General features: G+C 46.7%; 1 protein-coding gene across 3 annotated transcripts in view; it reads left to right on the plus strand.

Moving 5' to 3' along the window:
- The window catches only part of CCNF (cyclin F), a 73,397-nt gene that overhangs the window by 1,829 nt on the left and 46,982 nt on the right, over positions 1 to 24,586 (plus strand). For all 3 annotated transcript variants that reach the window (XM_089683086.1, XM_089683097.1, XM_089683091.1), the window contains exon 2: positions 23,998 to 24,152. In XM_089683086.1, coding sequence (XP_089539212.1) covers positions 23,998 to 24,152 — 155 coding nt within the window. The remainder of the gene's footprint in view (positions 1 to 23,997; positions 24,153 to 24,586) is intronic.

Genomic DNA, 24,586 nt, shown 5'->3' on the forward strand with positions numbered 1-24,586 from the left:
CCCCGGCCTCATTGGTAATGCAGTGTTGGAATTCAGCAGTGTGGCCTGTCTGTGCCCCCCTGCTGTGCTCAGCCCTCTGCCCAATAGAAGGCCACTTCCTGCTCTCTGCAGTTTAAATCTCCCTCCAAAGTTGGTGGAGAGTTGAGGAGGAGGGGCGGCTTCTCTCCAGAATTGTCACATCACACTGCTGCATGTCTGGAGGGATCCCTACTACTGGCCACTTCTAGAGGTCCCTACGTCTTCCTTCTCCTGGACCAGCCCTCATACACCCCACCATGCCTGCCTGGAGGGATCCCTACTACTGGCCACTTCTAGAGGTCCCTACTTCTTCCTTCTCCTGGACCAGCCCTCCATTCATACACCCCACCATGCCTGCCTGGAGGGATCCCTACTACTGGCCACTTCTAGAGGTCCCTACGTCTTCCTTCTCCTGGACCAGCCCTCATACACCCCACCATGCCTGCCTGGAGGGATCCCTACTACTGGCCACTTCTAGAGGTCCCTACTTCTTCCTTCTCCTGGACCAGCCCTCCATTCATACACCCCACCATGCCTGCCTAGAGGGATCCCTACTACTGGCCACTTCTAGAGGTCCCTACTTCTTCCTTCTCCTGGACCAGCCCTCATACACCCCACCATGCCTGCCTGGAGGGATCCCTACTACTGGCCACTTCTAGAGGTCCCTACTTCTTCCTTCTCCTGGACCAGCCCTCCATTCATACACCCCACCAGTCCCATCACAGACTTCACCCTACAAGCCGTACATTTACTTTTAACTTTTTCACAATTCAGTCTTCCAGCTCTGTACACAGTGCCGGGATGCACTGATGTGGGTCATCATTCTATAAATCGTCCAATAAACTGGGAGATCGTTCTGTTCAAAAGTAGAATTGTGAGGTGTGTGTCATCCCTTTATGAGACATGCAGGAAATTGTGGGGTTTGCATAGAAAAAATACGATGAATTGTACTTTTATATACAAAGATCTCACACAGGTCATCATTTATTGTACTTTTATATACAAAGATCTCACATAGGTCACGTGTTATTGTACTTTTATATATGAAGATCTTACAACATTTATTGTACTTTTTTATACAAAGATCTCACACCATTTATTGTGCTTTTATATACAAAGATCTCACATAGGTCACTTGTTATTGTACTTTTATATATGAAGATCTCGTTCCATTTATTGTACTTTATATACAAAGACATTGCACATTACACAATTTATTGTACTTTTATATACAAATATCACACCATTTATTGTACTTTGTATATACAAACCATAGAATTTCCTGCACCTTTCATACATATATCACATACTGCGCAATTCATTGTACTTTTTACCCAAAGTTGTACATTGTGATACAAAGATATCACACAGTTTTATGTAGTTTTATATACAAAGATCTCACACATATCCGTTTATTATACTTTTTATTGTTGTATGAAACAAGTACTATAAATTGCGTAGTGAGTGATCTTTGTATATAAAAGTCCAATAAGTTGTGTGATGTCATTTTTATGTGTAAAGTACAGTTGCGTGTGAGTTCTTTGTATTGAAGTACAATTAATTGTGTAGTGCAGGGGTCTCCAAACTGTGGCCTTGGAGCTGGATGCCGCCCTTTGCTTGCTTTTCTCCATCCCTTGGGGCATTCCCCCCCAACACCATCAGCAACAGTGGGACTTGGTTCCTCCCACTGATGCCAACGATGGGACCCTATTCCTCCCACTGACACCACTGATGGGGCCCTATTCCTCCCACTGACACCACTGATGGGGCCCTAATCCTCCCACTAATGGGGCCCTATTCCTCCCACTGACACCACTGATGGGGCCCTATTCCTCCCACTGACACCACTGATGGGGCCCTATTCCTCCCACTGACACCACTGATGGGGCCCTATTCCTCCCACTGACACCACTGATGGGGCCCTATTCCTCCCACTGACACCACTGATGGGGCCCTATTCCTCCCACTGACACCACTGATGGGGCCCTATTCCTCCCACTGACACCACTGATGGGGCCCTACTCCTGCCACTGATGGGGCCCTACTCCTGCCACTGATGGGGCCCTACTCCTGCCACTGATGGGGCCCTACTCCTGCCACTGATGGGGCCCTACTCCTCCCCCTGACACCACCGATGGGGCGCTACTTCTCCCCCTGACACCACCGATGGGGCACTATATCTTCCGTTAATACCAATGATGAGGCATTGTTTACTCCTACTGATGCCAGGACATTTTCTTCTCCCACCGCCCACAGTCCGGCCCCCCTAAATTCTGAAGGAAAGTAAACTGGCCCTTCATTTATAAAGTTTCTAGACTCCTGGTGTAGTGTGTGCTCCTCCCACGGATGGGGCGCCACTCCTCCCCCCTGACCCCACGGATGGGGCGCCACTCCTCCCCCCTGACCCCACGGATGGGGCGCCACTCCTCCCCCCTGACCCCACGGATGGGGCGCCACTCCTCCCCCCTGACCCCACGGATGGGGCGCCACTCCTCCCCCCTGACCCCACGGATGGGGCGCCACTCCTCCCCCCTGACCCCACGGATGGGGCGCCACTCCTCCCCCCTGACCCCAGTGATGGGGCACTATATCTGATGCCAGGACATTTTCTTCTCCCACCGCCCACAGTCCGGTCCCCCTAAATTCTGAAGGAGAGTAAACTGGCCCTTCATTTATAAAGTTTCTAGACTCCTGGTGCAGTGTGTGATCTGTGCATGAAAAGTGCAGTCATTTGTGTTGTTTATCTATAAAATAACACAAGATACATAGAGATCACAGTATAATGTACAGTTGTGTGCGATCTTTGTATGAAACAAGTACGGTTTGTGTGATCTTTGTATGAAACAAGTACGGTTTGTGTGATCTTTGCATGAAACAAGTACATTTGTTTGTGCGATCTTTGCATGAAACAAGTACATTTGTTTGTGCGATCTTTGCATGAAACAAGTACAATTTGTATGTGCGATCTTTGTATGAAACAAGTACAATTGTGCGATCTTTGTATGAAACAAGTACGTATGTTTGTGCGATCTTTGTATGAAACAAGTACGTTTTGTTTGCGCGGTCTTTGTATGAAACAAGTGCGGTTTGTGCGATCTTTGTATGAAACAAGTACGTTTTGTTTGTGCGATCTTTGTATGAAACAAGTGCGGTTTGTGCGATCTTTGTATGAAACAAGTACGTATGTTTGTGCGATCTTTGTATGAAACAAGTACGTTTTCTTTGTGCGATCTTTGTATGAAACAAGTACAATTGTGCGATCTTTGTATGAAACAAGTACGGTTTGTGCGATCTTTGTATGAAACAAGTGCGGTTTGTGCGATCTTTGTATGAAACAAGTACATATGTTTGTGCGATCTTTGCATGAAACAAGTACATTTTGTATGTGCGATCTTTGTATGAAACAAGTACGTATGTTTGTGCGATCTTTGTATGAAACAAGTACGTATGTTTGTGCGATCTTTGTATGAAACAAGTACGTTTTGTTTGTGCGATCTTTGTATGAAACAAGTACGTTTTGTTTGTGCGATCTTTGTATGAAACAAGTACGTTTTGTTTGTGCGATCTTTGTATGAAACAAGTACGTATGTTTGTGCGATCTTTGTATGAAACAAGTACATTTTATTTGTGCGATCTTTGTGTGAAAAAAGTACGTATGTTTGTGCGATCTTTGTATGAAACAAGTACGTTTTGTTTGTGCGATCTTTGTATGAAACAAGTACATTTTATTTGTGCGATCTTTGTGTGAAACAAGTACGTATGTTTGTGCGATCTTTGTGTGAAACAAGTACGTATGTTTGTGCGATCTTTGTATGAAACAAGTACGTTTTGTTTGTGCGATCTTTGTATGAAACAAGTACATTTTATTTGTGCGATCTTTGTGTGAAACAAGTACATATGTTTGTGCGATCTTTGTGTGAAACAAGTACGTATGTTTGTGCGATCTTTGTATGAAACGAGTACATTTTATTTGTGCGATCTTTGTGTGAAACAAGTACGTATGTTTGTGCGATCTTTGTGTGAAACAAGTACGTATGTTTGTGCGATCTTTGTGTGAAACAAGTACGTTTTGTTTGTGCGATCTTTGTATGAAACAAGTACGTTTGTGTGATCTTTGTATGAAACAAGTACGGTTTGTGCGATCTTCGCACATAGAAATGTACTTGTTTCATGCAAAGATCGCACATAGAAATGTACTTGTTTCATGCAAAGATCGCACATAGAAATGTACTTGTTTCATGCAATCTTTGCATAAAACAAGTACATTTCTATGTGCGATCTTTGTATGAAACAAGTACATTTGTGCGATCTTTGCATGAAACAAGTACATTTCTATGTGCGATTTAAGATCTTCGTATGAAAAGTGACTTGATATGTGTTGATTGCATATGACAAATACAATACGTTGTGTGATCTTTAGGTAAGAAGCCCAGTTGTGTAGTGCGGGATCTTTGTATAGAAGGTGTCATTAATTGTGGGATCTTCTTACACAAAGTTTAGTCAGTGAGGTTGGGCTGAGTTTTGGGCTGGAAATTTCCTATGGTGCGTGCTGGTATTTGGCCATTGTCTGTGGATATAGATGTGAATGGCCCAGTCAGTGGAGTACAATTGTTGGTTTTTGTAGATTGGGAGGTTAATTGATTGTGAATGTGCTGTGAGTGCTGGGCGGGGGAGGTTTGAAAATAAACTTGGTGTCAGCCAGTAGCAGGTCTGTGTGTGGGGGAGGGCTCACAGATCATGGAGTAATCACTTCCTGAAGGCCAGTGAAGGGTGTGCTCATTCATCAGTGGTATATATGGGGACACGCCGGCCGTATTCACTAATGTCCTATCATTGGTGGTGTCATTTACATATCCCACTGATTACACTTTATTAAAACTTACATAAAAGTAAAGCTGCGCCTCCTAAATTTGTCATTAACAGAAGTTTGGATTCATCCCCCGTTCATGCTGTCCCGTGTCGACAGGCATCGCGCATTTGCATGGTTTTTGCACATCACGCCTAGGACAGCCTATTCGTTTCAATGGGCTGCTCTATACATGGCAAAATGGGGGGAGATCGATTAAAACGGGTGTACACAGAATCTGGGGTATCTGTGCATGGTAGCCAATCAGCTTTTAACTTCAATTAGTGCTCGGTCATACCGGTGCGATTTGGGGATTGAAATCGCATCTAGTGAATGTCCGTGTCTTAGTGCCCGGTCATACCGGTGCGATTTGGGAATTGAAATCACATCTAGTGAATGTCGGTGTCTTAGTGCCCGGTCATACCAGTGCAGTTTGGGAAATCGCATCTAGTGAATGTCCGTGTCTTAGTGCCCGGTCATACCGGTGCGATTTGGGAATTGAAATCGCATCTAGTGAATGTCCGTGTCTTAGTGCCCGGTCATACCGGTGCAATTTAGGAATTGAAATCACATCTAATGAATGTCCGTGTCTTAGTGCCCGGTCATACCGGTGCGATTTGGGAATTGAAATCGCATCTAGTGAATGTCCGTGTCTTAGTGCCCGGTCATACCGGTGCAATTTAGGAATTGAAATCGCATCTAGTGAATGTCAGTGTCTTAGTGCCCAGTCACACCAGTGCGATTTGGGAATTGAAATCGCATCTAGTGAATGTCAGTGTCTTAGTGCCCGGTCATACCAGTGTGATTCGGGGATTGAAATCGCATCTAGTGAATGTCAGTGTCTTAGTGCCCGGTCATACCAGTGTGATTTTGGGATTGAAATCGCATCTAGTGAATGTCAGTGTCTTAGTGCCCGGTCATACCGGTGCGATTTGGGAATTGAAATCACATCTAGTGAATGTCCGTGTCTTAGTGCCCGGTCATACCGGTGCGATTTGGGAATTGAAATCACATCTAGTGAATGTCAGTGTCTTAGTGCTCGGTCATACCGGTGCAATTTGTGAATTGAAATCGCATCTAGTGAATGTGTATGTCAGTGTCTTAGTGCCCGGTAGTCTATATGTCTATAAATCGAAAAAAACTGCAGAAAAAGTAATACTACTTTTGAAATCGCACTGCAGCAATTCTCGTATGTTAAAACACTCACATTCATTAGATCCGATTTCAGGTGCGATTTCAATTCCCAAATCGCACCTGAATTCGCAGCGGGGTGAACCAGGGCTAAAGCGGAGCTAAACTCGTCGAATTAATGGTCTCAAAAAACAGTTACGTTTCTGGAATGCCAAGAATGTAACTGTCACGTTGCTTGTGCTCTTGGCTGAACTGTCAAACCATCAAATGGGTGGAGCCATAACTGACCACATGTGCAGCACCATGGCTGTTGCAGATCAGAGGCTAAGATGGCAGCTTTCTTGGCTGAAAAGGATTGGAGGGTTTAGTTCCACTTTAAAATGTTCTCTGAGGGCTCACGCCACCCAAAAGTGATATTTCAGGTATAGATGGGGGCTGGAATATTCATCAGGTAGAGGATGCCCTTGTAATGGCCATGGTAGGAGTGCAGAAACTGTACCATTGGAATACCAGGGAGATGCTAAACTGTTGTGCTGCTTCCCCCTCCTGAAATGGTTTTATGTGGAGTGGCCCTTTAAAGGTAAGATTTACCATACATTACACTGTTCAAAAGTTTCTCTCTACCCTTTGCATTGTCACCCCTATGAAAAGTAATCTGCCATGAGTCACTTTTCAGAGGTGTTAGGCCAGCAATGGGCAAACTACGGCCCGGCGGACCTTTTAATCCGGCCCGCGGAGCTAGGCTCCCGCTAGGCTCCTCTCACAGTCCGCCCTGAAGACCGGTGTAGCATGAAAATCTGTCTCCTATGAGGATCTGTCCCCCTCGACGTATCTGCGCATGTGCCGGAGATCGCCGATCGGCTGCTAATGCCTGAAACTGGCACATGCGCAGATATACGTCGAGGGGGACAGATCTTCATAGGAGACAGATTTTCATGCTACACCGGAACAGCGCGGGAACACGGCGAGAGGAACGCGTGGAGCAAAGGTAAGTGAATTGACACAGGGGGGACTTGGGGACTTAATATGGGGGATGAATTACTATGGGGGATGAAATACTATATGGGGGATGAAATACTATATGGGGGATGAAATACTATATGGGGGATGAAATACTATATGGGGGATGAAATACTATATGGAGGATGAAATACTATATGGAGGATGAAATACTATATGGAGGATGAAATACTATATGGAGGATGAAATACTATATGGGGGATGAATTACTATATGGGGGATGAATTACTATATGGGGGATGAAATACTATATGGGGGATGAATTACTATGGGGGATGAATTACTATATGGGGGATGAATTACTATGGGGGAATATTACTATGCTTGCTATGGGGGAATATTACTATACTTACTATGGATGACACATACACATCATTCATCTACTCTTGGTCCGGCCCCCGGGTCCAATATATGAACCCATTGTGGCCCTCAAGTCAAAAAGTTTGCCCACCCCTGTGTTAGGCTGATATGTTGTGTACTCGCTGCTGGATTTACTCCTAAAACTGTCAACCAGCCACACCTCAATCACAATCATTTGCATACAGGGCGGTTGCAGCGTGGCCCCATAGACTTGTATGTGTCGCGTTCAGTGGTGGTAACATTCGGAAAACGTGACATGTTTAATGGTTTCTACGGCATGCACTGGACGGCTGCGTGTCTGTATTGAGGTGGGTGGTAAAGCCGTGGCTCAATCACAGTTTTACCACTCCCTAAAGCAGTTTGTCTTCCAGACCCAAACTATTATGTAAAAACACTAAATGAGGGGTACATTCATACTAATGCATTGCAGTAATGTGCGCTAATTCACGCTGTTTGTGCGATGTGGTTCTATTCATTCTGAGAGCCCATTCACGCTTGTGCGACTTGTCATGTCTTGACAAGTCGCACGCCATGTTCCCCAGATATGAGTACCTTTCATTTATTTACGACTGCAAGTCACAGTAACTTGAAAGTAGTCCCTACAGTACTTTGGTCTGACTTTCAAGCGACTTGAAGGCCATAGACTTCAATGTAAACCCTACAAAGTTGCATGAAAGTCGCACCTCAATGATATACACGCAACTTGTGTGCGACGGCACAAACCATAATCCTTGGTCAGAATCAAAGTCGCACTGTAAAGTCACATTTGATATTCGCAGTTTTGAAGTCGCACAAGTGTCAATGGAGCATAAATGTCACTCCTTGCTCGTGGGTGTGTGTTGCAGTGCAATCGCAGTAATGTGTCTGGGCCCTGACAGCATTCCAAAATTGATGAAATTAAAGGGGGAAAAAACTAGCCACCTTTATGCCCTTGTCTAGGTGAGACTACAGCAATGTCAGTGGGCCTTCTCGTAAGATCCTGGGAAATCACAGTGGCTAAATGGTTAGTGCTTCTACCTGGCACTACTAGGGTCACTGGTTCGAATCCCAACCACGGCACCACCTGCCTGGAGTTTGCATGTTCTCCCTGTGCCTGCGTGGGTTTCCTCCCACACTCCAAAGACATGCTGGTAGGTTAATTGGATCCTGTCTAAATTAGCCCTAATATGTGTATGTATGAGAGTTAGGGACCTTAGATTGTACACCCCTTGAGGGTTAGGGACTGATGTGAATGTACAATATATACAGGTGAAACTCGAAAAATTAGAATATCGTGCAAAAGTTAATTTATTTCAGTAATACAACTTAAAAGGTGAAACTAATATATGAGATAGACTCATTACATGCAAAGCAAGATAGTTCAAGCTGTGATTTGTCATCATTGTGATGATTATGGCTTACAGCTCATGAAAACCCCAAATCCACAATCTCAGAAAATGAGAATATTGTGAAAAGGTGCAATATTCTCGGCTCAAAGTGTCCCACTCTAATCAGCTAATTAAGCCATAACACCTGCAAAGGGTTCCTGAGCCTTTAAATGGTCTCTCAGTCTGGTTCAGTAGGAATCACAATCATGGGAAAGACTGCTGACCTGACAGTTGTGCAGAAAACCCTCATTGACACCCTCCATAAGGAGGGAAAGCCTCAAAAGGTAATTGCAAAAGAAGTTGGATGTTCCCAAAGTGCTGTATCAAAGCACATTAATAGAAAGTTATGTGGAAGGGAAATGTGTGGAAGAAAAAGGCGCACAAGCAGCAGGGATGACCGCAGCCTGGAGAGGATTGTCAGGAAAAGGCCATTCAACATTGTCGGGGACTTTCACAAGGAGTGGACTGAGGCTGGAGTCAGTGCATCAAGAGCCACCACACACAGACGGATCCTGGACATGGGCTTCAAATGTCGTATTCCCCTTGTCAAGCCGTTCCTGAACAAACAACGTCAGAAGTCTTACCTGGGCTAAAGAAAAACAGACCCTATCTTTTGCTCAGTAGTCCAAAGTCCTCTCTTCTGATGAGAGCAACTTTTGCATCTCATTTGGAAACCAAGGACCCCGAGTATGGAGGAAGAATGGAGAGGCACACACTGCAAGATGCTTGAAGTCCTGTGGGAAGTTTCCACAGTCTGTGTTGATTTGGGGAGCCATGTCATCTGCTGGTGTTGGTCCACTGTGCTTCATTAAGTCCAGGGTCAACGCAGCCGTCTACCAGGAGATTTTGGAGCACTTCATGCTTCCTTCCGCAGACGAGCTTTATGGGGATGCTGACTTCATTTTCCAGCAGGACTTGGCACCTTCCCACACTGCCAAAAGCACCAAAACCTGGTTCAATGACCGTGGGATTACTGTGCTTGATTGGCCAGCAAACTCGCCTGACCTGAACCCCATAGAGAATCTATGGGGCATTGCCAAGAGAAAGATGAGAGACATGAGACCGAACAATGCAGAAGAGCTGAAGGCCGCTATTGAAGCATCCTGGTCTTCCATAACAACTCAGCAGTGCCACAGGCTGATAGCTTCCATGCCACGCCGCATTGAGGCAGTAATTGCTGTAAAAGGGGCCCAAACCAAGTACTGAGTACATATGCATGCTTATACGTTTCAGAGGTCCGATTTTGATCTATGTACAATCCTTGTTTTATTGATTGCATGGAATATTCTCATTTTCTGAGTCTGTTGGATTTGGGGTTTTCATGAGCTGTAAGCCATAATCATCACAATGATGAAAAATCACGGCTTGAACTATCTTGCTTTGCATGTAATGAGTCTATCTCATATATTAGTTTCACCTTTTAAGTTGCATTACTGAAATAAATGAACTTTTGCACGATATTCTAATTTTTCGTGTTTCACCTGTATATAAAGCGCTGCGTAAATTGACGGCGCTATATAAGTACCTGAAATAATAAATCTGAGGATTCCAGTGCTGGAGCATCATCTCACTGGATTTGGGATCCTCAGATTTCCCAGGATCCAGTGGTGAGTCCAAGTGATATATCAATGAATCAACCAAAGAGATAAGATTTTTCTTTTTTTTTTTTGTTTTTAATGTTCTTGATTGTTTGGCATAATAGGTGCCATTTAAAGGGGATGTGTACTTGTTTTCTTTATTGTGATACTTTTTTCTTTTTTTTTTTTTTTTTTTTTTTTTAATCATACCATCTTTAACCAGCATGTGGCGCTTTAGTTTATTTTTTGTTTTTTTTTTAAAAAGCATTACAAAAATTGTCTGCTTTGCAGTTTCCAGGACTCAGTGAGTCATCCCAGCAGTAACTCATTCCTTATCAGATGCCTGAGTTGGAGGTTCCAGTCAGGCAAAAACTGCTTTAAAGGGAAAACAAACAAAAAAATTCTTTGGAGTTGGGCTTCCCCCATGAACACTGCAGGGGTTAGTTGCTTGTTCAGGGGTTGGACAAAAATATGGAAACACTACATGATTTGCAGGTGTGAAAGTGATGACATGTTTTGTGTCGGAAGCGGAAGTGATGTAACATTGTTTTGCTTCCGCTGAGTGATGAGACACCTAGCTAACAGGTGGGAAGCCTCACTTTCCTCATTCACTGCAGGCGGTGCTAGTAATGCAGAGTCAAGTCAGAGCTTACGGAGCTTCAAAGGAGGGATAATTGTTGGTGTCTTTTAGCTGGAGCCTCGGTGACTTAAAGCGGAGTTCCACTCACTCTGTAAAAAAAAAAATAAGTCAGCAGCTACAAAAACTGTAGCTGCTGACTTTTAAAAAACAGCCACTTAACTGTCCCACGATCCCGCATTGCCCCCGCCGCAGCCCGTTTCACTGGCCGTCCTTTATTCCAGGCGCCGGCATCTTCAGTGTGGGCACCCGGCTGTGATAGCTTGCGGCTTCACAGCTGGTTGCCTACTGCGCATGCGCAAGTAGTGCTGCGCTTCCTGAATGGCCCCGTAGTCTTCTGGGACCTGTCACATGTCCCACAAGACTCCGGGGAGGGAAGGAGGGCAGGAGGACAACTTACAGTTCCTATCACCTTAGGCCAGGGGTCTGCAACCTTTAAGACATAAAGAGCCACTTGGACCCGTTTCCGAGAGGGAAAAAAAGACTGGGAGCCGCAAAACCATTGCAACATTTAAAACAAATCCGACACTGCATATATTGCAAAAAGCGCTCTGGTCATGAAGGGGGTTTAAGGGCCCAGTAAGCAAAGGGTTAATCAGGGCCACAGTGTATCGTCATAATCACAATCATAGCCTTAGGTCAGTGGTGGGCAACCTTTTTTTTCAACTGAGCCAAATCTCGCCAAAACCACGATTAAAATTTATTTTGAGAGCCACATTTTTAAAACTGAAAATACATCCCCCATATAGTAATTCATCCCCCATAGTAATTCATCCCCCCTATAGTAATTCCCCCCTATAGTAATTCATCCCCCATATAGTAATTCATCCCCCCTATAGTAATTCATCCCCCCTATAGTAATTCATCCCCCCTATAGTAATTCATCCCCCCTATAGTAATTCATCCCCCATATAGTAATTCATCCCCCATATAGTAATTCATCCCCCATATAGTAATTCATCCCCCCTATAGTAATTCATCCCCCCTATAGTAATTCATTCCCATATTGTGTCAATTCACTTACCTGTACTCCGCGCGTTCCTCTCGCCGTGTTCCCGCGCAGTTCTGGTCTTCAGGGCGGACTGTGAGAGGAGAGGAGTTCGTCACGCTGCCCCGCCTACATCCTGACAGCCAATGTTTGCCACGCTCCGCGGGCCGGATTATAAGGTCCGCCGGGCCGTAGTTTGCCCATTGCTAGGCTAGCTGCAGAGTCCTGACTTTTGGGGCGGCCGCCCGAGAGGAGGGAGGGGAGCGGGCGCCCGGCACACAGAAGAGCTGCATTAACCTCCCTGGCGGTATGATTCCTTCCGATTTTTTGTGCTGAAAGCGGTACCATTTTTTCGCATGGAAATAGTTTTTTATTGTAGGCTGTAATTTTTAGGAAAATTTCCCCACAAATCATTATCACTCAATTCTGCAAGTGGTTCTGATTTACTATCGCTGTTCTCTAGCCGGTCTAAAACCGCTTTTGACCTAAAGGGACGCTTTTTGGACGCCATGGACTTTTCTAAGTTTCCAGGCAGAAAGAACAGTCAAAATGCAGGCAGGGCACAGGACAAAGCACTAGGGACAATATGTATGTGAAATGGGATGAAACAGCAATGTTTTACTATTGAAAATTGAAAAAAAAAAAAAAAAGACATTTTTTAAATTTTTTAAATTTCCCGCCGCCGGCGGCGCCCGTACGTCCCGACGTCACGGGGACCGGAACACAGAAGCCGGATGCCGGCATCGGCCGGAGGAGATGGCCGGGGACGCTGCAGGGGACACATCGCGGGAACGAAGGACAAGGTAAGTGCTGCTGGGACCCCCAGAGTAGCGCCGCATGGTAAGCCTGAGTGTAGCTCGTGGTATAGAAATTCTACCACGAACTACACTCGGGAAAACCGCCAGGGAGGTTAAAAGAGCCGCGGCTTGCCGACCACTGAGCTACGGCAACCCTATTGCCTGTCACCTGGTGGGCAGTGTGCTCCGGAGCCGCAGCAAAGGTGAAAAAGAGCCGCATGCGGCTCTGGAGCCGCGGGTTGCTGACACCCGCCTTAGGCGATCACAGTGGAAGTGGGAGCGGGTACCTGTCAAATTTGGGTACCTGCTCCCCCCCAACCCCAAAGGTGCCAATCCTTAACGGGGAGCGGGGGACCAATCTTTAAAGCGGAACTTCCCCTTTTGAGTGGAACTCCGCTTTAAGTTGCCAATGTATTTACTGTTTGGCGAGGTACAGTCAAAGGTTATGACAGCATATACAGTTTCCAGGAAAACGTCTGATAAGCACAAGTGTCGGCGACATGGTCAAAGAGACAAAAGGACATTGCGCAGGATTGTGACCTGGAATAAGAAAACAGCTGCTGCAAAAGTGTCTGCAGAGCTCAATCTCAGTCTTCCAAAACCACAAAAACTGCGGAGGGAACTCTGTAAGAAAACATTCACAGGTGAGCTGCAAATGCCAAACCACTAGTGACCGATTTTAGTGCTCAGAAGAGGACAGAGTGGTGCAACACCCATAAATCATGGACTATCGATCAATGGAAGACTGTAATATGGTCCAATGAATGGAGCTTCACACTGTTCCCAACCACCGGATGTGATTACGTATGGAGAACACCATCCCAAGCTTATGACCAGGACTGTCTTGTGCCAACGGTAAAGCATGGTGGCGGTGCAATCATGGTTTGGGCAGCCATATCTTGGAATTCTGCAGGCCCCATCATCACCTTGAAATGTAGAGTCACTGCCAGCGACTAAGTACAAATTCTGGCTGACCATGTGCACCCCATGGTGCAGACATTGTTTCCCAAAGATAGCCCCATTTACCAAGACGATAATGCCCGATTCATACAACTGGTGTTGTCTAACTGTGGTTTGATGAGCATGCAGATAAAGAGTCGCACCTTCCCTGGGCACCGCAGTTGCCAAACCTCAATATGATAGAGCCACTAGGGTCCATTTTGGAGAACAAGGTTCGGGCTCATTTTCCACCTCCGGCATCTCTGCAAGAACTGGAACAATTTTTGCATGAAAAGTGGTATCAGATTTCATTATCCACCATCCAAGACTCAGATTTGCTGATCCCAGGAGAATTCAGGCCTTAGATGCCAGAGGCGGTCCAACACCATATTGGGTAACAATTTAGTTCTTTTCCCTGGTGTTTCCATGATTTGGGCCAACCCTTGTATATGCCTTGAGTACCAGCAAATAGCAGTTTCAATTACCTTATCCCTTGGCAGCTGGCACTCCAATATTCTCCCTGACTCTTCGCGCTATGGGTGGTCCTTTGACATCCCCAACATCAGTGCAGGGCTTAAGACTAATTAATGCATCAGGGTGTCTGGGACCACTGAAGCACCTTAGAGAAGAGGCTGTGGGAGCCGATCTTATAGTGTGGGGAGAGCCTGCGGAAGTGAGGAATTGGATAGGTAAGGCAAACTATAGATCTAGGGTCTCCAATATTTCTAAACAAAAGGCCAGTTTACTGTTCTTCAGACTTTGGGGGGGGGTGGACTGTGGCTAGTGGGAGTAAACCATGCTCCATCTTTCATATTAGGGGGAGGAATAGGGCCCCATCAGTGGTGTCGGTGGAAGGAATAGGGCCCCGTCGTTGGTGTCGGTGGAAGGAACAGAGCCCCGTCGTTTGTGTCAGTGGAAGGAATAGGGCCCCATCAATGGTGTCGGTGGAAGGAGTAGGGCCCCGTCGTTGGTGTCGGTGGAAGGAATAGGGCCCCGTCGTTGGTGTAAGGATAGGGCCCCGTCGTTGGTGTCGGTGGAAGGAGTAGGGCCTCGTCGTTGGTGTCGGTGGAAGGAGTAGGGCCCCGTCGTTGGTGTCGGTGGAAGGAGTAGGGCCCCGTCATTGGTGTCGGTGGAAGGAGTAGGGCCCCGTCGTTGGTGTCGGTGGAAGGAGTAGGGCCCCGTCGTTGGTGTCGGTGGAAGGAGTAGGGCCCCGTCGTTGGTGTCGGTGGAAGGAGTAGGGCCCCGGTGTCGGTGGAAGGAATAGGACCCCGTCGGAAGGAATAGGGCCCCGTCGTCGGTGTCGGTGGAAGAAATAGGGCCCCATCGTTGGTGTCAGTGGAAGGAATAATGCCTCCAGGGCCGGACAAAGGCAAGCAAAGGACCGCAGCTTGGTGACAACCTGCCATAGTCGATTCAATTTTCTTTCCTTCCACCACGGATGGAAGGAAAGAAAATTGCTTGATTTCCTCATCGACACAGTCAGTGATGATGGGGGAATCCCTCTCTCAGAGCTATTGCGTTCTGCCGGTTCAGAGCCTTCCCAGTTGGCAGAACGCAGTGATTACACCTAGTTGCTATAGTAATCAAATGTAAAGAAAAAAAAAAAAATCTGATAAGCTGGTTGTACCCAAGTCGATCTATGTATTACCCTTAGATGGATTGAATCTCAGCCGGTCCTTGAACCAGCCGAGGTTCAATCCATACATGGCTAGCTTAAAAGTCCTTTTTCCTGGTTCCCGAGGCATGAATGATCATTAAACACTTGCACTGCAGGGGGAGCCCCACTGCAAAGGATTTTTCGTTCAGCTGTAAAGCAAGCTGCATATGCTTTGACGTTTTTTTTAGCTAACCCATTGTGCTCTGGGACTCCTTTTTGTCGTGTATTAAATGTTTATTAGTTGACTGAATAGAAAAATAAGTGTGTTTATTTGTGTTTATAGATATATATAACGCACACACTTTTTTTTTTTTTTCATCCAAACCTATTCTAGTTACCTCTCACGCCGCGACCTGCATGGATACTAACCTTTACCCTGCTCCTCCTTTCATCCATTTGAGCTCTTGGAGATACTTTATGATTTAAACAAACCTATGTGACAGTGTCACACAGTATAAAGTGAGTTAATCTATCATATATATAAAGTGCAATGTCCTAATGAACACATACCAGTACGATTTATGCCACCTACACATCCAAACAAGTGTGATTAAATCAAGTCCCAAATGTCCATTATACAATGAAAATGCCACAGTAGTTATTATAGTTGTGCAAGATTACAATTCCTTGGTGCATTTATATGTTCTCCACTTTTAATGTCTTATCACCACTCGCATCCCTCCCATCACCTATTTCCATATGCTCTCATCTTAATATTTTGACCCAACAATAGGTCCCATGCCCCTCCCCCTTATAGTCTCCTTTATCATGGTTGCGCTGTCTTTTTCCTTTGCACTGGTGGTTTCAATCAAGCTTCATCCTCTGCAATCCTGCAACATATAAACATGAAATTCTCTCCAAAAAGAAAATATATAGTGCTCTCCGTATGAGTACCAGTCTTTTAATAAAAAAAAATAAATAAAATATACTTAACTTTTACTGTACAATATAACTGGTGTACTTCAGTAGGCAAGCTCATAGTATGAATAACCTCCAACAAATACGGCGCCAACATACTTCCAGATCAGCGGCATGACGTCTCCAGCTCCTCCCTACGTGTTACGTCAACCAGTCTAGTGACTTCTGAGGGGAACAACATGGTGGACAATGTGACCACCTTCCCAGGGTGTGTCGTGAAGGTGGTCACATTGTCCACCATAGATAGCAAAAGTGCAGCGCTAAAGAAATTGAACTGAAAACAGTGAGAAGTCAGTGTAATAATATCCGAGGTTTTCTTTAAAAAGATGCAAACTTCCAAAGCTCTTGTGGCCTCAAATAATAGCAATGCGCACTCAGCAGAAACACATGGGTTATGCGCATGTAGGAATAATCATTCCAGATGTCAGATCCCTCAAAGATCAGATGGCGGGCAACCATCTCACGGTGGATCGCCGAAGACTCCAAATTGGATCCTGAGGTCCCCTTAAGGTCAGTCAGGCACTCCACACTGATAGTGATACTCTCTTCTCTGAATGGTACAGGCACCTTCTCTGTGGGGGTAACAGCTCCACACAGGAGCCCCAGAAAAACAGGTGCCAGAGATAGTGTAGTATGTTTTGAACAAAAATGTATTGTTTCAATAAACGTATAGGGCAGCATGCAGATCCAGACCCATAGAAAAGGCTTTAAATGGAAAAAAAGGCAGTAATGACCCTAGTAAAGATGTCCGCCGGGCCTCTTCGTGGCTCCGGCGGTGGAATGACGTCACGCTCTGCACAGCTCCTCCTTAGGCCTTTCATGCTATAGGCACATCATCAGAGGGGAGGCTGTACTATTGTCCACCATGTTGTTCCCCTCAAAAGTCACTAGATAGGTTGACGTAACGCGTAGGGAGGAGCTGGCGAGGTCACGCTGCTGATCTGGAAGTGTGTTGGCGCCCTATTTGTTGGAGGTTATGCACCTGGCGGGCAGTTCATCATGTATAAACGTCTATGTTGGTGGACAAAAAACTTTTACACTGGTTTATGACCCACAGTTGCAACTGACTCATACTCAGATCAAAGAGAAGCCAAAACTGATATTCGAAGACCTCTTCTGTTTATTGTCTCGTGTGAGTCTGGCAGACAACAAGATGATATACAGTAGAAGCACATCATGTATTTGGTATGATCACATCTGTTGGCATCCAAGAGTCTTACCGGCAGACAGCCCACCTCTCTGCTGAGGCAGCATGCTGTAATCGGCAGTTAGAAAGTGTCAGCATGGGGAAGTTCCGTCTCTCTTTCTGAAATCCTGTAAGAGGAAGTTCCCCATCTCTCTCATAGTGGTGAGCCCACACATTGCACATGTCAGTTTGAACTGTTAGGTCAGATGGCTGTTGGATATTAGCTGGCAGCATGCCATAAGCAGATTCGCATAACCCGGAAGAATGCATTTCCTTTTAAATCTCGAGATGTATAACTGACAGCATATGGTGAGGACAATGGAAGGAGGAGGACCAGCTGCTCCCATGTTTTCATGAAAGATATACAAGTGTTGTTGGTATACAGGTTACACCATTCCCTTTGTGTGATAGGGGCGCTGTGCGTAGGACATTAGGAAATGTTAGAATTGTTTGGGGGGGGGGGGGTGTCACCTGGATCTGTTCTGCACAAATCTGGGCAGTTTGTTGATCACAAATGTTGGAGAAACACAAGGTTGGCCTTTATAATGTTTCAAAATGTACGAACATCTGCTGCTTTGTGAAAACCCGGCTCAGTTTTCTTTTCTGCTGTGTGTCCCAGTAGGAAACGTTCGCTTTAACTTCTTTCATACATGGGGCAGTAAAACAGGCTTGAGCCATGGTCTTACCACCCTTCTAAAGCCAACAATACAGCCAGAGGATGTTCACGTGCCATAATGCCGGAGGGGGGGGGGGGTGGAGAGTAGGCAGTCAGGAAATAGAGGTGAGGCCGGAAGTGAGGGGGTCGGGGGGAGTGGGTAGTCAGAAAATTGGGGGGAGGGGGGTAGTAGGTACTGGGAAGGTGGGGGGGAGTAGGCAGTGAGGATGGGGGGGGGGGGAAGTAGGCAGTGGGGGGGGGGAGAGAAAGTAGGCAGTGGGGAGGGGGGGGGAAGGTAGGCAGTGGGGAGGGGGGGGGGAGAAGGTAGGCAGTGGGGAGGGGGGGGGAGAAGGTGGGGAGGGGGGGGGGAGAAGGTAGGCAGTGGGGAGGGGGGGGGGAGAAGGTAGGCGGAGAGGGGGGGAAAAGGTAGGCAGTGGGGAGAGGGGGGGGGGGAAGGTAGGCGGAGAGGGGGGGAAAAGGTAGGCAGTGGGGAGAGGGGGGGGGGGAAAGTAGGCAGTGGGGAGGGGGGGGGGAGAGAGAGAGAGAGTAGGCAGTGAGGATGGCCGGGGGGGGGAGTGTAGGCAGCGAGGATGGGGGGGGGAGAGGGTAGGCAGTGGGGAGGCGATACAATGCCTCCTCACTGCCTGTCAAATGCTCTCTGAAGGGCAATCTAAATGCAGATCGCTCTTAAGAGGCCACAACACATGTGATCGAGCCTTTAAGGGTGAACTTTGGGATAAGAAAATCTTCCCTAAGTATAAGTCGTGTATTCTTCCTTGAATCTTGGCACATTGTGTATTTCTTCCAGATCTGTGCAGTAATCCAGGGTGAAACCTTACCTCTATGCATGAGTTTTCCCTGTAATAAAGACCTGTCATTGCTGCTCTCTCTCCTTGTGCAGGGTGACTGGTCTTGTCTCCACCCCCTCCTGTAGATTTCTAAAGGCAGCCTGTAGTGTGTGGAGCCTGCTGAACCCCTCCCACAACTCTGCTCTCTGCACTGGGTATGTACAGCACGGTGTTGATGTCACTGCTACATTTACGAGACAATATCTGGGTTTGCAAGGGTGTGTGATACATACAAAGTGGATATTAAGGAATATATACCAATGAAAATGTTTGTGCCTGGAGTTTAGCTTTAACCACTTCCCGTCCGGCCATTGTTTATAAGCGGCAGGGCGGTGGCAGTTCAGGGGCGGGTTGCCGTTCATACACAGCACCCGCATTTTCATTTCCCTGGGAGCGCACAGCACCACGATCCGGTGTTCGCTGTGTCCTCCGGACACACTGGAACACCGATCGTCATACGGCACCTCTGTGAGGTCCGGATCATGTGATCACTGATTGGCCAGTCAGTGATCACATGCAGAGTAATAAGCAAGATGTCACTTCTGACATCATTGCTTACTACGTGTGAAATCTGTGAATGATCACAGAGATCACATGGTACAAGGCTATTCACAACAGCCTTGTACCATGTGACAAGCTGTGACCAATCACAGCTCACACAGCATTTCTCAATGGCTGCAGGAATTCAGCCAGAGAGAAGGAGAAATGATTGCTTTTACAGCCTTTATGGGTGTAAAAGCAATCAGTGTAAAAAAAAAAAAATCTTCATCAGCCCCACAAGTACAGTGTCACCATGGTGACACTGTATTGCTAGGGTAACCGTATGTAAAAAAAAAATATAAAAAAAGTAAACATTTTTTAAAAAAATTATAATGCTTGGATATAAACTAATTTGGGTTATTTTTTTTTACTAAAAAGATAACTGAATAAAATTTGTCTAAGATTTATGATGAAATATTATATATATTTTATAAGAAAAACACTTTTTTTCAACATTTTTTGACTTTTTCATTTATATAGCAAAAAAATTAAAATCCCAGTGGTGAATAAATACCACCAAAATAAAGCTTTATCCGTCTAAAAAAAATGCTAAAAAATTCATATGGGTACAGTGTTGCATGACCGCGCAATTGTCATTCAAAGTGTAATAGCGCTGAAAGCTGAAAATTGGCCTGGACAGGAAGGGGTGAAAGTGTCCGGTCTGGAAGTGGTTAAAGCCAGAGACAAGCAACTAGAACAGCCTTTTTCAACAAAGAGGAACTCTTGGAATAACTTTCCAGTCTGGTGGAGCCCCTGCTTAAAATGACTATACCCACAACTCCTGATCAGGGGCGGACTGACCATTTGGAAACTCGGGCACTGCCCAAGGGCCTGGGGTCAGTAGGGGGCCCCATGAGATGCCCCTGGTACCTTTTTCATAGGCTTTTTTGAGTTTGGGCAAGGACACGGGCCCCATGATCCCCTATTGCCCGGGGGCCCCATGAGTTGTCAGTCCGCCCCTGCTCCTGATACATTAGCGTGATGGTCAGTGGGAAGAATGCTCCTTACACTTGTGGACATTGGGAAGAATTCCCCCCTTATAGATAGCTAAACAGATCAATGGTGTCACTGGGGAACTTAAATGAGAGGCAAAAATTGCTGATTGCTCGAGGAACCCCTAGTAACCTCTGGAGGAACCCTAGGCTTCCACGGAACCCTGGTTGAGAAACCCTAAACTAGAGTTTTCAGAAAGAGGACAGCAGCCTATACATTTCAGTACACGTCCCCTCTAAAGGTTTCTGCCTGTCCATCAGCATTTCTCTGGTGATGTATGCACTTTAAAATCTATGACATCTCATGGTCAAAAGCTTTTACCATTCCACCAGGGACCCTCTAAGATTGATGCCGTCAGCGCCGTGTTGTCAGTCGGTCTCTTGGCACAGCGCAGGATTCCGAATGAGTGCTGACACCTGCGACCACTAGAGAGACCAACTGGATAGAGGACACATTATTGTGCCCGGGGGACTAGAATCACAAGTTGGGAGTGCGTTGTGCGAGTCGAAGAAGCGTAAAAGAAACCCATATAATGAAACATTTGATGTACGAGTTGTTGGTACTGCAGTCAGTAGGAGCTCATAAAGCTGCCGGAATCCCAGTCCCATTACACCATAATGAAGGATTTGGTGCCGCCGTGTGTATTGACGCATGCCTTGATTTATACAACTCGGCTTTTAAGACCTTCAAATCGAAGAGCACTCTCACCGATAATACGCAGCTGTGACAATGACTTAAAGCCATGGTTATTATTTTAATTCAAAGTTTTCAAGGGACATTGCTGAGCTAATGCAAAGCCATTACTTATAAATCTGCCAGATGCGGCATTAAGAGTGTGTGTGGGATTCTAATTACGATTGTGACATTTGTAGCAAATGGTAGTAGAACTGAATTAACCACTTCAAGTCCGGACACTTTCACCCCTTCCTGTCCAGGCCAATTTTCAGCTTTCAGTGCTATCACACTGTGAATGACAATTGCGCGGTCATGCAACACTGTACCCATATTACATTTATTAGCATTTTTTATTTAGACAGCTAAAACTACTTTTGGTGGTATTTATTCACCACTGGGATTTTTATTTTTTTGATATATAAATGCGGGATCCTGGGAGACCGGATATAGTGTATGCGGGGTCCTGGGAGACCGGATATAGTGTATGCGGGGTCCTGGGAGACCGGATATAGTGTATGCGGGGTCCTGGGAGACCGGATATAGTGTATGCGGGGTCCTGGGAGACCGGATATAGTGTATGCGGGGTCCTGGGAGACCAGATGTAGTGAATGCAGGGTCCGGGGAGACCGGATATAGTGTATGCGGGGTCCTGGGAGACCGGATATAGTGTATGCGGGGTCCTGGGAGACCGGATATAGTGTATGCGGGGTCCTGGGAGACCGGATATAGTGTATGCGGGGTCCTGGGAGACCGGATATAGTGTATGCGGGGTCCTGGGAGACCGGATATAGTGTATGCGGGGTCCTGGGAGACCGGATATAGTGTATGCGGGGTCCTGGGAGACCGGATATAGTGTATGCGGGGTCCTGGGAGACCGGATATAGTGTATGCGGGGTCCTGGGAGACCGGATATAGTGTATGCGGGGTCCTGGGAGACCGGATATAGTGTATGCGGGGTCCTGGGAGACCGGATATAGTGTATGCGGGGTCCTGGGAGACCGGATATAGTGTATGCGGGGTCCTGGGAGACCGGATATAGTGTATGCGGGGTCCGGGGAGACCGGATATAGTTAATGCGGGGTCCTGGGAGACCGGATATAGTAAATGCGGGGTCCTGGGAGACCGGATATAGTAAATGCGGGGTCCTGGGAGACCGGATATAGTAAATGCGGGGTCCTGGGAGACCGGATATAGTAAATGCGGGGTCCTGGGAAACCGGATATAGTGAATGCGGGGTCCTGGGAGACCGGATATAGTGAATGCGGGGTCCTGGGAGACCGGATATAGTGAATGCGGGGTATTGGGAGACTGGATATAGTGAATGCGGGGTCCGGGGAGACCGGATATAGTGAGTGCGGGGAGACCGGATATAGTGAATGCGGGGTCCGGGGAGACCGGATATAGTGAATGCGGGGTCCTGGGAGACCGGATATAGTGAATGCGGGGTCCTGGGAGACCGGATATAGTGAATGCGGGGTCCGGGGAGACCGGATATAGTAAATGCGGGGTCCGGGGAGACCGGATATAGTGAGTGCGGGGAGACCGGATATAGTGAATGCGGGGTCCGGGGAGACCGGATATAGTGAATGCGGGGTCCTGGGAGACCGGATATAGTGAATGCGGGGTCCTGGGAGACCGGATATAGTGAATGCGGGGTCCGGGGAGACCGGATATAGTGAGTGCGGGGAGACCGGATATAGTGAATGCGGGGTCCGGGGAGACCGGATATAGTGAATGCGGGGTCCTGGGAGACCGGATATAGTGAATGCGGGGTCCTGGGAGACCGGATATAGTGAATGCGGGGTCCTGGGAGACCGGATATAGTGAATGCGGGGTCCTGGGAGACCGGATATAGTGAATGCGGGGTCCTGCGAGACCGGATATAGTGAATGCGGGATCCTGGGAGACCGGATATAGTGAATGCGGGGTCCGGGGAGACCGGATATAGTGAATGCGGGGTCCGGGGAGACCGGATATAGTGAATGCGGGGTCCGGGGAGACCGGATATAGTGAATGCGGGGTCCGGGGAGACCGGATATAGTAAATGCGGGGTTCGGGGAGACCGGATACAGTGTATGCGGGGTCCGGGGAGACCGGATATAGTGAATGCGGGGTCCGGGGAGACCGGATATAGTGAATGCGGGGTCCGGGGAGGCGGGTATAGTAAATGCGGGGTCCGGGGAGACCGGATACAGTGTATGCGGGGTCCGGGGAGACCGGATATAGTGAATGCAGGGTCCGGGAGACCGGATATAGTGAATGCAGGGTCCTGGGTTTAGTTACACTTTAATGCTCTAGGTCAAAGCGGCTTACTGGGACATGCTGGTTGTCTATGGGGTTCCCCCAGTGCTACTATCACCATTGAAAGTTTTCTACACTGCAGTCTTATCCCCTTAAGCATCTCTCCTCCAGAGAGAATGTTCACTTTTGTAATCATTCCTTATAACTGAGGTTTTCCAGCCTCTTTATTAGTTCTGTTGTCCTTTTTATGGATTCTCTCCAGTTCATGCACATCCTTCCTAAGGATTGGTGACCAAGGATGGAGAATGCATGTAAGCGGATTGCTGATTGCATAGTGACTTTAGTAGGTCCTTTTTTTTGTTTTGTTTTTTCTTGTGTCCCAGGTGACAACATTGACAGCTTGTGCCTCTGCAGGAGCAGTGTTGTCATCCTAGGACATGCTGGTTGGCTATGTGCTGACATGTGTGTGAATCCAGCCTATCATACAGCTACTGCTCTGCCAATGTTCATGATGTGTGCGCTGACTGCTAGTTCAGGTTTAGTTATCCTTTTTAATATCCGCTTCATAGCTCAGCCTTCTCATACTCTTTCTTTCTTCATACAGTCCTGCACTGTCGCTGCTCAAAATGCTTTACTGTCCCACCCAAGCGGAGGGTGAAACGACGTCCGCGCCTGCTAACGCTGCTCAACCTTCCAGAAGATGTCCTCTTGTATATCCTGGAATGCCTGCCTGCAACAGATATCCTCTCTATGCGAAATGTAAGACTATGAACTTTCCATTATTCTAGGTATTTATAAAGCGCTCACTATTTACACAGCACTTTACATACTGCATAGTCATAGCAGTCCCTGACCTCAATCTAAGGGCACTACCTCACATTCATACATACAAGATCAGGATAGAGGGGAGTCACTCAGCCTACCAGCATGTTTTTGGAGTGTGGGAGGAAACCCACACAAGCACAGGGAGAACACGCAAACTCCATGCAGATAGTGCCCTAGCTGGGATTTGAACCTAGGGCTCCAGATGCGCTAACCAGTAAGACACTATGTGTGTCACATCTTTGTTCAAAGTATATGTAAGCCCTCAGCTTGTAAAACAATCCATTCAGTTTAAAACAGAAATGAAAGGCAAAACAGTTGTGTACAGGTATTAAAAAAAATTGTATAAATTCCCTTATTTTTCCTCCTTT

The sequence above is a fragment of the Staurois parvus genome, unplaced genomic scaffold, assembly GCF_062004578.1.
Source record: "Staurois parvus isolate SC_StPar_1 unplaced genomic scaffold, SC_StPar_1.0 ptg000018l, whole genome shotgun sequence".
Taxonomy (NCBI): domain Eukaryota; kingdom Metazoa; phylum Chordata; class Amphibia; order Anura; family Ranidae; genus Staurois; species Staurois parvus.